This window comes from Cebus imitator, unplaced genomic scaffold, assembly GCF_001604975.1.
Source record: "Cebus imitator isolate Cc_AM_T3 unplaced genomic scaffold, Cebus_imitator-1.0 Scaffold275, whole genome shotgun sequence".
Taxonomy (NCBI): domain Eukaryota; kingdom Metazoa; phylum Chordata; class Mammalia; order Primates; family Cebidae; genus Cebus; species Cebus imitator.
In genome coordinates this window covers 200,995-218,530 of record NW_016107590.1, presented here as the reverse complement: position 1 = coordinate 218,530, position 17,536 = coordinate 200,995, and the positions used below count along the sequence as shown (strand labels likewise).

Below are 17,536 nucleotides of genomic sequence, written 5' to 3'. Positions count from 1 at the left end.
GTTGATTCATAGGGTTTGCCTATACTTAGCCTTCAGTCAGGAAAAATAGTCATCATTTACCAAATGCATCCAATGAACAGTTTTTTATATTTTTAAAGTCATTTAAAAAATAATTTACAAAAGAATAAAGGTATAGTGAAAACAACTTTATTAGCAATATTAATAAGAATTTAATCACAGCTAGTTCAAATTTTTATTCTATATTTTCTTGGTTTTGAAGATATACTACTCAAACTGATCTTCTGAATGCAACTAATTGCTTGTCAGCTGTCATTCATGAACTTGGAATATATCCATTTTGTAAAAACCGATTCCAGATTTCAAACACATCTATAGATTCTAGCTTATCATTATTTCTGGTTCTTCTTGTTCTGGCATCATACAAATGCAATACCCAAAGACATTTTTGAAATTATTAACAGTTCATGATTGGGTTGATGAGAGGATAGCCATCTTCTTTGTTCCACAAATAGAAAGTGTTTTCATTTTTAGATTTATTGACACCATTTAGAACAATCAATCCAATGATTTTATTTCTACATCACATATTTCTTCCCAATAACCTTTTAGACATACCTGCCTTTATCTTTGTCTGCTTATAAATCATATCAATTAAATTTTGGAATAGAAACATCATGAAATATGAAAGAATCCACAAACCTGGGATGCTTCAGGTTCTTCTTGCCAAATATTGTGGGCTTACGTTCTTTCTAGTGACTAAGTGGATGAAAATACCATATTTCCTGTGTCTACAGAAATACACCGTCCATTCATTTGTTGATTCTGAAGTTTGAAAAGTTTCACCGAGGATGTTGGTCTCTGAAAACACTTAGTCTGGGATTGTGCTTAGATGATTCATTTCACCATCACCTTTAGAATCTAGACAAAAGGCTGCTCTTTGTCTCTTTGCAGTCATCTGACTCAACTGACAATTGTAAAATATTTTCCACTGTCATTTTTTTTCTCTTTGCCAAAAATTATGGCCAGAAAGCCAAGACTTCTAAATTCTCAACTGTGTTCAATAAATGCTAAAAGAAGATTTCAAGTAAGGTGTCTCCTGTCTTGTCTTGTACTTTCTTGAAAAACAATGTGATCCTTAGGGCAAAATAATAAGAAAGCTGAAGGCTGATGCAACAGTGACATCTTATTTCACTAATGCATGGTCCTTCTAGGTGATGCCATAATTCTCCACTTATTATTATTATTTTATTCTGTTTGCTCTATCCATTGGCGATAATGGTGAACACTGACAAAATAACATCCAGGACGACAAAATGTCAAAATGTTTCAAGACAAAGGAAAAATAAGATCTCTTAACATTTTATAATGTATCAGACTTACAAAAGGGCCCAATGGACTCTTAGGGTATTTGTGAGATGGGATGAGTCTTTCTTTCTTGAAAGACAATGAAGAATGAATGAAAGCAATAAAGTGTCAATCCATACAGATAGACTTGCTCTAAAAAGAAACTCAAAAACTAAAATTGACTTTACATTGACAGTTAATCGCTATACTGTTGTGCAAGCATATTCTCTGCAAGACTGCCCTGGTCTACACTTCTGCCAGCAGAATGAATGCTCCGCAAGGCCCATGTCTCCACCAATACTTCACATTATCCAGGTTTCCTAACTGTTGCCAGTATGTGAGGTGTAAAGTGGTATTTATAATGGTTTTAATTGGATTTCTTATTCCTACTGATTTGGGGCATTTGTATGCTTACATTTGTTAATGTTTAGACTATTATGAGTTGCCTGTTCACCATCTTTGTTCCAAGGAAATTTTTAAGAAATATTGAGACCCCAGTGAGTCAGAATTTCTGGGGGTGTAACAGGCATAAATATGTTTTCCAGGTTCTAAATGGAGTTTACTATGTAGCCTGGGTTGAGAATCATTTTGTAATCTGGGTGACTGCGTCTCTGATTCCTCTCCTCATCCCTGTCCCCTTCCCTCACTCCTCTCTTGCTACACATAGCCTTTTGCTGTGTCTCTAATGCCAGCCTCCTCCTGCCACAGGCCCTTTGCACTGGCTGCTCCTTTTAACTGGAGGCTTCCCTCAGAGGTCCAGTTGACTTGTCCTCTCCTTAAAGGCTCTGACTTCCACATCCCTAATATAACATGGCACTTCTCCTCCAACCACTTCCAGTGTCAATTCTGTTTGTTCTTGCTTTATCTGCCTGCTACCAGAATGTAAACACAAAAGCAGGGTATGTGCTTATTCTGTTCAGTGTTGCAGCTCCAGCCCTTAGACAGAAGGCACTCCATTTTTACAAATGAATTATTTTGAATGGAAAACGCAGAACTTGCAGTAACCATAAATGATATGTAGAAGTATTCACCACAACTTAAAAACAGTATGTAAATTGTGTATAAATTACAGAAGCAAATATTCCTTCCATTTGCTGCAGGCCCCAAAACTGACACTGAAGACAGTAGGCTGATTTCTACACAAGCAAGGAATTCTCCACCCCTCCCTCTTTTTTTGGATATACTCAGAAAATTCTCCAGACCATTTCCTTCTCTAGGAAAACACATAAATAGGGCAGATGGTAAAAGCTGGACAATTAAGATCAGAGGTGCTGACTACAGATTCTGAATCCTCCTCCTCCTCCCTGTCATCACCTAACTTCTTCTGCTCCAATAGTTTGGCTCAAGAAATCCATCTCTCTAATTCCTTGCTTCCCATCACTTCATTTACTTCACTATATGACCCTTTCAGTAGGCAGGAGAAATGGATATTCCAATAGCTATACACCACTTTGGGTTACCCTGGCCAAACACTGAACAAGAAGCCAGACAGCAACCTGGACCACTGCCTTAGCTCTGCCATTTTCAAGCTCTGAGACATTGAACAAATTATTGCATTTCTCTGTGCCTTGGTTCCCAAGTCTGTGAGAGGAAGAAGGTGGAGCAGATGATTTGGAAGAGAAACATAATAAAGGTGACCATATAATGTTTTGTTTTTAAGCTAATTGTAGCAAACTCTCAACACAGTTCATTACCAAGAGAGTTTGAATATTCAACTCTATAATGCTATTTGTTTGTTTCGTATAGCTTTACTTACCAACACAACCCACACCAGTTGGGTTCAGCTGAAAATCGGGTGGGCAGTTACACTCATAGCGACCAGGTGTGTTGACACATAGGCCATTGACACAGTTTATGGGATCTGCACACTCATCAATATCTAGGAGAAGCATTTAAAATGCCCAGGTTACCATTTTTACTTTTTCTATATATACTGTTGATCCAGAGAATTTGGTGGAATTTTTGCAAGTTAGTAAAGTAAAGATCGCTAGGAAAGACTCAACACAATAAAATAAAAGCAGAGAATGTGCTTGTTCTGTTCAGTTTTGCAGCTCAGCCCTTAGACAGAAGGTACTCAATCTTTACCAAATGAATTATTTTGAATGGAAAATGCAGAACCTGGAGTAGTCATAAATGATAATTAAATGAATTTTCCAAAACTTGAAAATATTACATAGGTTGCATATAAATCAGATCTTAAGTTTTTGTATATACCTAAAACAGATTCCATATTCAAGCACACAGTATTTATGACATCATTTAATATCCTTAATAAATACATTGTAATTAATTAAAATTTGCAATTCTGAGGAAGGAAAAATGTCACTATTTGCTTAATAAAAATCACATATATACATATGTATATATATACATATATATGAACATGTAGATAGACAAAGAGACACTTTATTAGTTTCTTGTCAGGTAGTTAATATTAACAACTATATAGATAACAATTTAATATCATTTACATAAAAATGGATCCATTCCATAGCTACAAATCAATGTAGCTGAATATAATTTTCTTTTTCAGAAAAATGCGTGACCTAATGCATAGATTAACTAAGCAGAAATCTCAGAATTTTTATTCTTAGCACAGAATATTCATTTCAATGAATTGGAACACAATATAGCCCTTAACTGGCCATACCTGTACAGTTCCCTCCTGTTCTGTCCAATTCATAACCGTCATCGCAGATACAATGAAACATTCCAGGCAGGTTATTACATGTTCCAAAGACACAAATATTCTGGAAGGAGCATTCATCAATATCTGAAAATTTAAAAAAATAATAATCTCTTATTTACAAAGACATTAAAAAATTTTAATGTAATGTATAACATTAGTGCATTTTTCTACCCCCTCAGATATTTTTATTCAGTAACCCAGTTTTTTTTTTTTTTTTTTTAATTAGGTAGATAAATGTAAAGAGCAAGCAACTAATGTTCACCTATGGAACCAAGATATAAAAGAAATACTATTTTCTTGGTAAAATGAGTGTCCAGAATCTTAAATGACTTGGATATACAATATATTTAAATACAGTTGGCTCACGGCATACAAAATACAAAAATGAAATATAAACATGTTAAATAAATAAAATTGTAAAAAACGATAAAATTCAAATATTCTAACTAGTGCAAACAGCAGATGCTTTATAGTTGATAAATGTTTTATATTATGATAAAAGAAAAATATGTAACTATTTTTAAATATTGGAGACGTTAAAATTCAGTTTAACTTTTTAGTTTTTACTTTATGTTGTAATCTTATCTGTTATTATAGAGCAGTTTTAAACAGAGAAGAAATTTTCTCCCTAATTTCATGTTAATGAGATAGTTCATTTCACCCATATTCTAATAAATTTCATTAAAATATCTCTATTGAATTGGACTAAAAATTTATTTATGAAAAATTTATGATAGCCTTCCATGAGGCTTTAACTCAAAGTTAATAAATATGAAGTTACCACTCTTCACTCAGGTGAAAATGAATGTGTATGTATAGCTGTGAAAACAATCTGAATTTCTACTCTTAAAAAGAGGACAGGCATTTTGTATATAAATTGCCTAACACTCTGAGAATGCAGACCAGGCATGTCATTTTAGGCTACACTAGACAAGTCATCTAAACTGCCATCATCAGACAGTTAAATCTTAAGTCTAATAAGACTTCTGGTCATTCATTATAGTTAAAATATTGGTTTCAACTATCTTAGATTTAAGGTATGGTTCCAATCATGTTTAAAGTTTGCAAAGGTGTCTTTTTTTTTTTTTATGTTGGGGTAAATAAGTTATTCCCTTTATATAAATGAATAAAAACTCTTTAAGCTAGATTACAATTGAATTGTGTTAATTATACTCAAAAAGGGAATTGTACTATCAGTCTTCTGAGTATACATATTTTTTTCCAGACAGGTGCTTGCTCTGTTGCACAGGCTGGAGTGCAGTGGCATGATCATGGCTCACTGCAGCCACAGCCTCCTGGGCTCAAGCAATGCTCCTGCTTCAGCCTTCCAGGTAGCTGGGACTATAGGCAAACACCATCACACCTAGCTAATTTTTAAAAATTGTGTAGAGACAGGGTCTCCCTATGTGGCCCAGAGTGGTCTCAAACTCCTAGGCTCAAGTGATCCTACCTCCTCGGCTTTAAAAAGTGCTGGATTGACAGGTGTGAGTCACCATCCCCGACCCATTTTACTTTTAAATGGAATTTATTAGAAATTTCTTCCACCTACATATTGTAATAGTTGTATAAAAGAAGGTAGTTTAAAAGATTACTATATTCAATAATTCAAATAATACAGAAAACAAAATAGCAAAACAATTACTCAAAAATGTTTCCATCTAGAAAAAATAATTTAAGAACATTTCAGACATTTTTATATACATATTCAGACAGTGAAGCTAAAACAATTTGTATACATCAGAAAAATTTACCATCAACAGTTTAAAAATACTTTTCTAATGTTAAGAATAAAAAAACTACAAATTTATCATTTTTTGGCTTTATGATAAGGTTGAAATGTAATTTTTAGACAGTATTAATGGATCCTACACAATGAATTGTAAGAAAATTAGCACTCATATATCCTTCCAACTCCTTATTTTCATTTACATCATTTTCACTTTTTCAATGTCTATGGTAGTTTACCATAATTTCCACAGTGTTTAGTACTAATTATTTACTTGAAGGGATCAATAATAGTTTTATTACAACTTCTCCGTTTGTTTCTTGATTGGCTGTTTCATTGGTGATTTTCTTCCCGAGTTATTTTATGTGTAAGAAAATGCTTATTCTTTTTATAATTAAGTATAATCTTCTTCAGTCACATTTCCTCAGAATTTTGTGGGCACTGATCTAATGTCTTTTGGTATTGTATTTTTCTCTTTAGCTCATGTTAATTGCCTTTTCTATCTGAAGTCTTCAATCCTCCTCTATGACTAAAGTTGACAAATGTAGTAAATCTAAGTCTTGGTCTTACAATTTGGCCTTTGTATATTCAATTCTTTGTTCTCCTTCAGGAAAATGGTTGTTTAGTACTTTTTTCTAGTTGATTTTTTGGGCTGTCTTCAGAGACACCAATTTTACTGATGGTTATAGTTTTTGTCTTTTCTCTGACAGTGTTAATTTCTCTTTCCTCCTTTTTTTCACTGTTGTTTCAGGCCCTTTCTCTATTCTAGCAATTATATTTTCAGCTCTGTGTCTTCTGATTTTTGCTGCTTTTGTTTAATAGTCTCTTATTTGCTGTATTTGATGTATCCCCATTTCTTATTTCCCTTTACTCTATAATCTCCCTTTCACTCTATAGCTTTTATAATCTCCATAAACGTTATCAATTATGTTTATGTTTTTACTAAGGTCATATATAGCATAAAGTACTTATGGAAAATTTGTTTTATTTCCTGAGTAGTTTTCTTCCATCATGGGTTGGTTCTTTAGCTGTTTTTGTGTTTTTCTTCCTCTTGTTTTCATAGGATGACTGCATAGTTGCTACTGTTTATTTTTGAGCTTGTATGCACACTACTTGGACTGCTCGTTCAAAAGTTGCTCTTTATTTTAGTACAGTTTAAACAACATCTCTTGACATCTTTCCTTCCTAATCAGAGCTTTGTTTGGAAGACAGTTGGTTTGGGTGTCACTAAAGATGTATTCAGTCACCCAAAGTTTCATAAGGTGAGGGGAGAGAAGGCAGGTTGGGGAGAGCTCCCCTGGGCTCTGTGTTCTCTTTGTTGATGAACTTGGCCTTTGTTCTCCCTTTAGAAATTAAACAAAATGGTCTGTGTATAGATCTATTTCATTTAATAAAGTCCTCTATCGTGTCCCTGCAGAAGTTCCTCCAGGTTTTATAGTCCCCCATTTTGGTGGAGATTACTGGGAAATTGTCAACTTCAAGAATTTTTTGAATTTTATAGAAATTATGAGACTTTGTGGTGGGAAGAGGATGCTCAGTGGAAAATGTTCATCAGAGGGGCATGGATTTATAGTAAGATAAGTAGACAACAAGGGATTAAATTAGTAAACTCAAGAGAAACTGTCCAAATGAGCCAGGCCTTGTGGGAAGAGAGGAGAGAAAAACAAGGAGAATGGACAGAACCACAGAATTACATTTTTTGGATCTCAAAAGTTGGTGTTCAGCTGAACGGAGCAGAGGGTCCATCTGAGGATGAATTACAGGTGTGCCAACCCTCAGCTGCCCTGTTAGTCAGGAGTTTCTCTCTGTGGTAATGACGTATAAGAAACCAGATGTGAAGGAAGTAGAGTAAACAGTAACTATTTAGCACCACCTTGAGGGAGAGGGAAGTTCTGAAAGGGCCTATGCCACCTATAAAGTAATACAATTAGGAAGGAAAAATCCTGTCTAAGTATAAAGAATTTATGCTGGTGAAAGTGGCTATTGCTGACCAGTTCCTTCTCCCACTAACTCTTGTCAAGCTGATGTAGATAATAAATCATGTCATTCCACATTTACATTGACTCACATTTTCTACTAATTCTACTACTAAGCTACAGTGCTTAGAAGAAACCAGGTCTAGGAAAAAAAGGAACTCACTCTACAGTTGCCTTGTATAAAACGGATTCTGCCCAATCTCACGGGTCAATGTAGAAGCGTGAATGCTTTCAGTTTCTAACTTGGTCTTCCCTAGGGCCAACTGTTCATCCCCTTGTTCTGAGTCTCTCCAAATTGGTGGCTATTTCTGGAGAATTTCATTATCTTTTGGCTTTCTTTCTTCAGGGCCACTTCTGATGGTGGAGCTGAGTTAGGATCCACTCTGAACCATAGCAGGTTGTATAATTTGGTTTTGTTTGGTTGATGCTGGTGAATTTGTGTGTGTGTGTGTGTGTACGTGTGCCAGTACTTACCTTTTCTATTCATTTGGTTAGATATTGATATAGGTGGAAAGTTTCCAATCTGTTTTCATTTTATCATCTTTTCTCAGCAGTTAGTTTTTTTTTTCCATGAGGCTGCGTGACTGGCAAACTGAGTTTTTTTTAAAGATTTTCTGTGAATCATATATTCTGTTGAAGCCCTATGGTATATACATTACTTTCAATCTCTTTCTTCATCTATATTTTCATATAGTCACTATTCATAACACAATGATGGCCCAAACTATATATAATGTGAACTGAGTTTCTAATTTAATAGAAATTCCAAATTCTTTTTCTTGGAAAGGTCTCATACTACGCACAAAGACCCATTTCTAGGAAAGGGGGATGATGTCATCACTTAGAAGAACGAACCACCAGTACTAAGCAACAGTACAGCCCTTACTGAATCCCTGAAGAGGACTTCCATTCCCAGACATACAGACAGCAGGATCAACCATGAAGGTACATGCCAAAATAAGCTTTTTAAGGTTTTGATAAACACAATAAATAGTGGTAGTTGAGACAGGTAATGGAGTATATTTTAAAACCTGAATAGTTTCTCCACATGTCATTCATTTAGTGATTAAAAAAGAGAAAGAAGAGAAGAAATGGTTAAAAGAGAAAAAAGAATAAGCCAAACTTCCAACTACTGGCTCTTGGCCAGGAAAACTTCATAAGAGATGAAAGCCGTCTTCATCACTATTCATTCGGCAAAATAATCCACGCTTAAACGAATGACTTTTATATGTGCAGCATGTGCTATGTATTCCGCTTCCAGGTGGAGCTTGTTCCAGTCCTTTTTGTGGTTTCATTTGCCGTGGTTGATCCAACTTGAAAATGAGTTGGAATCCTGGTGACCCACCTTGGCAGGATCTGCTGTCTGAGGCTGGAGTGAAGCCCATCTCACACTCGCAGCGATATGCACCCGGGACATTAAGGCACTGTCCATTCTCACAGAGGTTTATGTTTTCTGCACACTCATCAACATCTGTGCAAGAAGTAAATTACATCTCTGTTAAGTTCCAAATTTCATGACACATTTTATCCTTGCTCTATAAATAGATCAGTTTTACCGGCTTGACTTAGTGCTCATTAACATGAAACAACAGTTAATCACATTCACTTAAAGGAGGGTACACAACCTGATAAAAAGTCTATTTATTCTGCCCTTTAACATTCAATTGTAACATGATTAAAGAAAAGCTATTTAACCTGCACCCTAACATTCAATTGTAATATTATTAATAGGAGAAATCCAGACGTTTCTCACATTTGTCTTGTTTCTCTTTAATGCCAATTTGATGTATCAGTAATATGCCAGCATTGTTTAGATATGAACAAGAACATTGGAGTTAATCTTAAAATGGTGTTTGTTCTTTGTGAAAATTATAGTATTAGAATAAACAACTTGCTCTTTCACTAGCTCAAGTGTCTTAATGCAAATTAGAGGCCCTATGGGAATGGAGAAAGTTTCTTTCATGTCATTACAATCTTCTAAAAATACTCCTATCTTAATTATGCAAACAGACATTATTCATAGACCTTACAGATAATTTAATCAATTTTTAGTGAGGGCCTAATTTGCCATGAGCTGTGCTGGTTGCCTGACATGCATGTTTTCACTGAGTTCACCAATCTCCTGAGATTTAGAAGAGGAAGAACCTGTGGCTAAGAGCAGCCAAGTAAGCTGAAAGAACCACACTGAGCTAATAATATATGTTGATTGAGCCAGGATCTGATTGCAGGTGTGTCTGACATGAAAGCCATGCTCTTTCCCTGACACCACAGTGCAGAAAGGTGCCAGGAAAGATGCAACATCTAAGGCTTACAAGTAATGATGCTTTAAAATTGAATAAACAAGTTTCCTTAAACGGGCATTTGAAGATGCTGAGGCTGCATTTTTGATGCCAAGAATTAGAAAAAAATTTAGAGTCTATTAATTATGGGTTTAAAGTATGTACTGAAAATCAATTGAGAAAGACTTACTTTATAAATTGTAAAGTATTCAACTTTATGTCCAGCAAGATTATCTAGTCTTATACATGAACATAATGAAAGCATGCTCTATCCTCAAAGAATATGAATGAATAGAAGCTAATATTTATTGAAACTTTGTGCTGTGTCTTTTAAGTCCTTTATTTCTATTATTCCATTTAATCCTTTCAATGCCAGGTGAATACTGAGACTTTGATAAACACATTAAATAGCAGTAATTGGCTAGGTCATATATCCTATCTCAAAAAGCTGAACAGTTTTCCCATGCCATTCATTTAGGAATAAAAAAGAATACAAGAAAATTGTATTATTACTGTGGCATTTTATTTTATTTATTTATTTTATTTTATTTTTTATTTTTTGTTTGAGATGGAGTCTCATTCTTGTTGCACAGGCTAGAGTGCAATGGCACAATCTTGGCTCACTGCAACCTCCGCCTCCTCGGTTCAATCGATTCTCCTGCCTCAGCCTCCTAAGTAGCTGGGATTATAGGCGCCTGCCAATACGACCAGCTAATTTCTCTGTATTTTTAGTAGAGACATAGTTTCACCATGTTGGCCAGACTGGTTTCAAACTTTTAACCTTGAGTGATGCACATGCCTTGGCCCCCTGAAGTGCTGGGATTACAGGTGTGAGCCACCATGACCAGCTTACTATGGCATTTTAAATCAGGCCAGGCAAATTAAGTAATTCACTTAAGGTTACACAAGCAAAAAATGGAATAGACAAGACTTGAATCCAGGTAGTGTGATCCAGACAAAGCCTGTGTTTTTTTAACCACTATGTTATAAATGAGAAAGATAAAATGGCAAGTCATTAACAGTACATAATTGTGATAAATGCCACTACTTGAAAACTTCCAAAAATATATTTGGAAAGTTATTCAGGTTTTTGTTTAATGTAAGAGAAAGGTACATAGTCACCTGCAAGTCAAGTATATAAAAAAAGATAGTTACTTTAGTCTCCTTTAACTGTAATTTTCTCCAAATGAGGAAGTGCATAGAGTGTTCTATGACAATCTTGTCAGAGCACACCTCAGGACTGTCACCCACCTGAGCAGGTAAAGCCATCTCCAGTGAAACCTTCAGAGCAGGCACAGCGGTATGAGCCTGGGGTATTTACACACTGAGCATTGATGCTACACTGGTGGGTTCCGTTAGAACATTCATCCAGATCTGCAGAACACAGCAATAAAGTTCAGAAATGAAACTGGAACATTTAAGCACCTGGAAAGATTATAATTTGTCTTAATTTACATATAAACTGGACAAATGGCACACGTCTTAGTTTGTAGGATCACAGTTCCAATTCTCTATAAACTCTCAGACCCACAATCCAATGTTGATGCCATAAATGTGGGCCAAAATTATGAATTCAAGCATTTTCTGAGATATCTAATCAACGTGACTTTTTTAATAGTTTAAAGAAAACTAGTGTTAGACCTCATTCTGACTTCTACTGAGGGTGAATTTTATAAGTGGTTTCCTTTTCAATAAAAGGGTCAATTCTGAAGGTGATACTGAATTTCAGAGCGGGAAAATTAACAGAGAGTTTTCAAGTTTATTTAATAGATGAAAAAACAGAGATATGATTCTTGACCTCATGGAACCCTTAGTCTAATAGAAAAGACAGATGTTAAACACAGAAAAAAGTTAAATCTTGCTATATGCACCATGAAGAAGAGGGCGTCACAAAAGAATAAAAAGGGCATCCAATTTGGGCTGCAGGAACAAAGATGGCCCCATTGAGGAAGCGATTTTTTGTTAACTTCAGACCTGAGGATGAGAAACAGCTGGCTGAACAAAGGTAGGGAAGGGTATTCCTTGCAGAGAGACTAGCGCATGTTAAGACACCAAGAGGAAAAGAGCGTGGTGTGACTGAAGAAATGGAAGGAGTGGCAAAGCACAGTACACCAGACAGAGGGCGATGGACAAGGAAGCTAGAGATACAGTGGGAACCTGCAGCCAAGGGAGGGAAGCTGCGTTTAATTCTGAATTCAATGGGTTGCAGTGAAGACTGTGAAGAGATCGGATCCACGGTTTAAAAGCTTCCTCCTGCTGCTACATGGAGAATGGATTGCACGAAGGCCAGAGAGGGAACAAGCAAACACACCAGAGGGGATTCTTTCAGCATTCTGCAGATAGCAAAAGTGAGGGCACGTGAGAGAAAGAGAGAATGAGACTCTCTCTCTGGTTGGGACTAGAGTAGGGGAAGGAAGACGTAAAGGAGAGAATGAATTTGGGTGACATTCGGGAGCACAGGAGACTGGACATGGCTGAATGTCTTGTATCAGAGGCAGGCTGTCTTGCAGTAGTTGGCGAAAATGACAGATGGACAAGAAACACAAAAATGGGAGGCTAAGAAAGAGCAAATGAGTAGGCACCTAAGGTTACAAAAATGGGAATAAGGGTACGGTTGAAAAGTTATGAGAGTAACCCCAGAAAGATGGCTGGACTAGAGGCAGGCAGCTATGGCGCCTCACAAAGCCATTACAGGACGTTACTTAGCAAAGTTATTTGGAAGCTCTATATTTCAAATTCTATAGTCAGTACATAAACATTTAATACGTATGAAATATTGAATGGATAAAAAAGTATATATTCAAATTAACTTACAGTTTTGGCAAGAGGTCTTAACGCTATACTTTAATCCTTACTGTGGGCTATATGCTTTTTGTAAGTTATCACGGGGAAATTAGTTTAGCTTGCTTTCTTTTCTATTTTAAACCGACCTAGAAATTCTTGCCAAATGAAAAAATGCTTTATTCTTAAGGCATGTGAAACATTAAGCATATTACACAGGACTGTGAATGACACTCAGGGTATATTCTAGTCCTTTGCCGCTCAGATATACTTTTTAGACTCTGGCTCAAGAACCATAAAACTTGGAGAAATTGCCCATTTTTTTCCTTCAAATAAGACCTCTTGGAATCCAAGAAAGCATTTAGAATAAGATGCTGGTATTAATGACTTATTACAGACTTAGGTTATCTGAAAAAACCTTTTCGTTTCCCTCCATTTATTTCACTGGCTTTTAAACCTCACTGATTACTTCTTTGAAAAGATTAGAAAAACATACTAGTCATTTTTCATCATACAGCTGTGTTTGGATCACCAGCTGCATATCAATTTTTACTGAATAGCAACACATTAAAAAACAAGTGCCAAAGTATACTGTTTTAATTTTGATAATTTATATTAAGGCTAAAGGAAACTCTTAGGCTGGAATTATCTTGCAATGAAGACAGCCTTTTTATGAGGGACTTAATAAAAGTAAAGAGCATGATTCTACAAATATGCAAACAAGAGCCTTTAAAAATTTGTGCCTTAGCAAACGACATTTACATTTGCAAACTCACCAATACACTTGATGCCGTTTCCAATCCAGCCTTCTCTGCAGCTACATTTGAAGCTTCCTGGGATGTTCAGACATGAAGCGTGCATGTCACAGTTATGAGCACCAATTTCACACTCATCCACATCTGAGAAACCATAATTCATAAGAAAAAATAAAAATACAAACTTAATTATACTTCCAAGTATCTTTTTGTATAGGTAACATTTTAAAGCAATATGCAACTATATGGAGGAACGGTAGCCTAACTTTTATTCTTAATTTTTGTAGACTCCAACAAGATTTGGAAAATTCATGATCCTAATAAAACAAGTTCTTCCCTAGAAAGAACTGTCAGCCACTTTCCAGGAGAAGAGAGAGAGAGACACAGCAGCCTTGTTCCCTGGCAGGTCCGTGTGTCATCCTGGGGGCCTTCTTCCCTGTCCAGAGTCAGACACAACTCCATAAAGAGGACATTCAATCTCAGATCAAGAGAAATCTTATTTCCAATAATACTGCTATTCCTTCCTATTGATATTTTTACATATTTTTCATGAAGAACCTAACTTTTAAAAAAAAGTAATAGTTCATTCTCTTTAAAATTAAATGGTCATTTGCCATTTAAAAAATCATTATAAATATTTTATATACTTTTTAAAAACTATCATTTAGGTGTATATTTTAATTTTTTCTATTTATTTGAAATTATAGAAAAATATTCACTAGAAATGTTATCTGGAAAGTGGCCAGATGCTTTCACCAGTGAGTATGTGTGTATTTGTGAGTGTGTGTGTGTACACACACACATATTCCTATATATGTATATACAACCTACGTAGATTTGGTTCTCCAAAGCTTTCTTAACTATAAATAGTAATGTGCACTATTTAGTTCAATGATTACATATTACAGATGCTGAAATCATATAGGCACACACACACACAAACACACACACACTACTGCCTTCACATCAACCCTGATACTGGTGAACATACAGAGAACACCTTTTTAAAATAATCTTCCCCTTACTGGAGGGGTCAGCTTAAGGGCAGGGTTACATTCTAAGTCTTTCACCACCTGCCTTGAAAAAATACCACACTTAAGTCTTAAATTGACCACTGAGGAATACATGATTCAAAACCTTGAAGCTGGCACATCCTAGCCCCACTGGCATGCAAGAGGCTAAAACTAGTTAGTAGAGAAAGAGAACATGAGATAAAGGGGATGAAGTGAGCAAAGAAGGAAAGTGAAGAGAGGAAAAAGAGAAAGGCAATTTGGGCAGAGAGAAGAGAAGACAAAACAGAGAGAAGAGCAAGCAAGAAAGGAAAATACGGGAGAAAGGAAGAAAGGAAAAAGGTCTCAATGGAACTTGAGATTAATTTTTAGTAGTTTAAAAGAAGTGCAACGATAAACGGCAACTGGGATCCCAGGTCTTTTGGCACTCTGTGTTCATGGATGTCTCCCATGTGAGCAGAAGTCAGACTCAGAAAGTGACTGCTGCTGCGTAAGCCACCACTAGCGGTCAGGGAGCGGTCAGGGCCATGGGAACCACACTGCACTCCCACTCACTCACTCTGTGTCACAGCCCACAGCCAGCCCTGCAGGGGGTGGCTCAGACGATATGCTACCACAGAGACCAGCCAAATCCATCACACATGCTATGGGTCAGCTACTCATGACACACACAGTCATAGCCTCATGGCAGGTAACTGAACTAAGGGATGCCAGAGAACAAATGATATTGAAAGGTGGCCTCTGAAATCTGAGAAGTTGAAACATAGAGTACACAAGCTTGAAACCTACCTGTACATCCTGTGGTCCCCTTCTTCACTGAATAACCCAGCTGACAGTGGCAAATGAAGGATCCCTTTGTGTTCTCACATTCCCCAAACAGGCAGATGTTTGAATTTAGGTCACACTCATTCACATCTAGAAAATTTATTTGCAGTATCTTGGTTAGTATGTGTTTATCACAGTAATTTAAAAGCCATATTCTACACTGAATAGCATAATACTGAAATACACAGGTGAGATCTAAAATATAATCCATTTGTGATTCATTGTATTGCAGATAAACATACTATCCACCTTTAGAGATTTTTAAAAATAATTATTCCTGAGATTTTATAGTTCTAGTAAAATGACTTGTTTTTTCTTTTTCAATAATTTTTGAGAAAAATGATTTGAATTTTTAAAATAAGAGATGAAAAAGCCTTTTATCATGTTTGTGTGTGCACGTGGATGTGTATGTATGTGTGTAATATAAATGTTTGTCCTTTTCTTATGATACCCACCAATGCATGTTTTCATGTCCATGGAAGCCATGAAGCCATCATAGCAGAGGCAGCGATACTCTCCAGGAATGTTGGTGCACTGGCCGCCATCACAGATATCAGGGTTGTTTTCACATTCATCAATGTCTAATGATACAAAATTAGCATCAAATGAAAATAAAAATGTCGTTCATCAATCTCTAATGTTTTTGTTTTCTATCTGGTTCCACTTGGTAATATCTGGAGCCACATTTTCAAGAAAGAATTAGTTAGATGTACAAAGCCTGTGTGTTTTCCTTTCTATACCTGCACATGATCTGCCATCCGGCATCAGGGCATAACCCTCACTGCAGCTGCACTCGTAGCTTCCTTCTGAATTTGTGCACTGGGTGTCACAGCCTCCATTCATTATCATACATTCATCAATATCTGTGAAAACAGCATTGCAACCACATTACTTGTCAGGTCTACTTCCTTAAAAGGAGTTTTCTTCTTTTTAAACAGATAATGCTAACGGGGCTTTGATTTTTTCTCCCCACTATGTGTGTAGATTTAACATCATCTTTCTTAGTTCTTTTAACTTCATTTTAGGCAGCATTCCGTGTTTAACTGCAGTATCCTAAGATTAAATCACTCAAAAATAGAATAACTATGGAGTTTAGAGCATTTTCCACATTAAGATCAGTGAGTCTGCTGCGAGACCAAGAAAATATCTGAGATCCCCCCACAGTCTTACATTCATTTTTGGAACAGAGGATTGGCATAGGCTTCATTATAATTCAGTGCCAGAAGTTTTCCTAGGCTGATTTGAGACATATGAGTTTCAGACCTGCTTGATATCCCCTTACCTGTACAGCCCTGACGATCTGGCGTGGCCTGATATCCAGGATTGCAAGAGCACTGATAGGTTCCAATCATGTTCACACATTTTCCATTTCTGCAGAGATTGTTGCTCAGGGAGCATTCATTAATATCTACAAAAGACACATAGAATTAATACTTTAGGCAATGGTCAAATCACTAAAGCCATCAGAAAGGTGCTTCACCAGACAGTGGTCTCCAAAGGGGTTTGTGAACTTCACAGGGAAGTAAAATGTTTTCCTGGGGGTTTAAAGAAAGTGCTGGAATCTCTATTTCCATCTATAACCTTACTGTCGGGTAAAGCTTTCTATAAAGATGCCACTGTTCCATATCTATGCAGTCTAATACACAGCTGCATGTGCTACTGGTACTGGAAACATGGACAGTATAACTAAGGAATATTTAATGTTATTTAATTTTAACTGAATTTACATAGCCACAGGTGGATCATGTTAGACCACACAGATTTCACACGTGCCAGAACTGAAGCTAAATATTATGTAATATATGAACTTACACTGACATGCTTGCCTGGTCTATATTACATGGTGAAGTGTTGCCTACATGACTTGAAGTGTCCTGATGGAAGACTGATGATTTCACAAGACAGAGACATGACAAAGGGCTCTCACTTGTTTGTTTATGTTTTGTGGGTAGGAATAGTAATCTACAAATTACACTGCCTATTTTAAAATTAACCAGCTCTTATAATATGGGCAGGTGCCTTAAAAATAAACTAGTACCAATAATGTAATCACAGGATAACAGAAGAAAATGGCAAAGTGATATGCTTCCTATGTGAGCTACTTGTCAGGTATAAAATAAGGTAAAAAATAGTGACAATATAATCAGATATGACAAGAAATTCATTGCAAATTCTCAAAATAACAAAGAA

At 36.1% G+C, this 17,536-nt stretch overlaps 1 protein-coding gene across 2 annotated transcripts in view; it reads right to left on the bottom strand.

Moving 5' to 3' along the window:
- Positions 1-17,536, bottom strand: part of FBN2 (fibrillin 2) — a 263,642-nt gene that overhangs the window by 51,135 nt on the left and 194,971 nt on the right. For both annotated transcript variants that reach the window (XM_017500987.2, XM_037728668.1), the window contains 9 exons: positions 16,629-16,754; positions 16,087-16,209; positions 15,802-15,927; positions 15,311-15,436; positions 13,533-13,655; positions 11,227-11,349; positions 9,042-9,167; positions 3,956-4,078; positions 3,062-3,184 (listed from right to left, as the gene is read on the bottom strand). In XM_017500987.2, the coding sequence (XP_017356476.1) occupies positions 3,062-3,184; positions 3,956-4,078; positions 9,042-9,167; positions 11,227-11,349; positions 13,533-13,655; positions 15,311-15,436; positions 15,802-15,927; positions 16,087-16,209; positions 16,629-16,754 (1,119 nt within the window). The remainder of the gene's footprint in view (positions 1-3,061; positions 3,185-3,955; positions 4,079-9,041; positions 9,168-11,226; positions 11,350-13,532; positions 13,656-15,310; positions 15,437-15,801; positions 15,928-16,086; positions 16,210-16,628; positions 16,755-17,536) is intronic.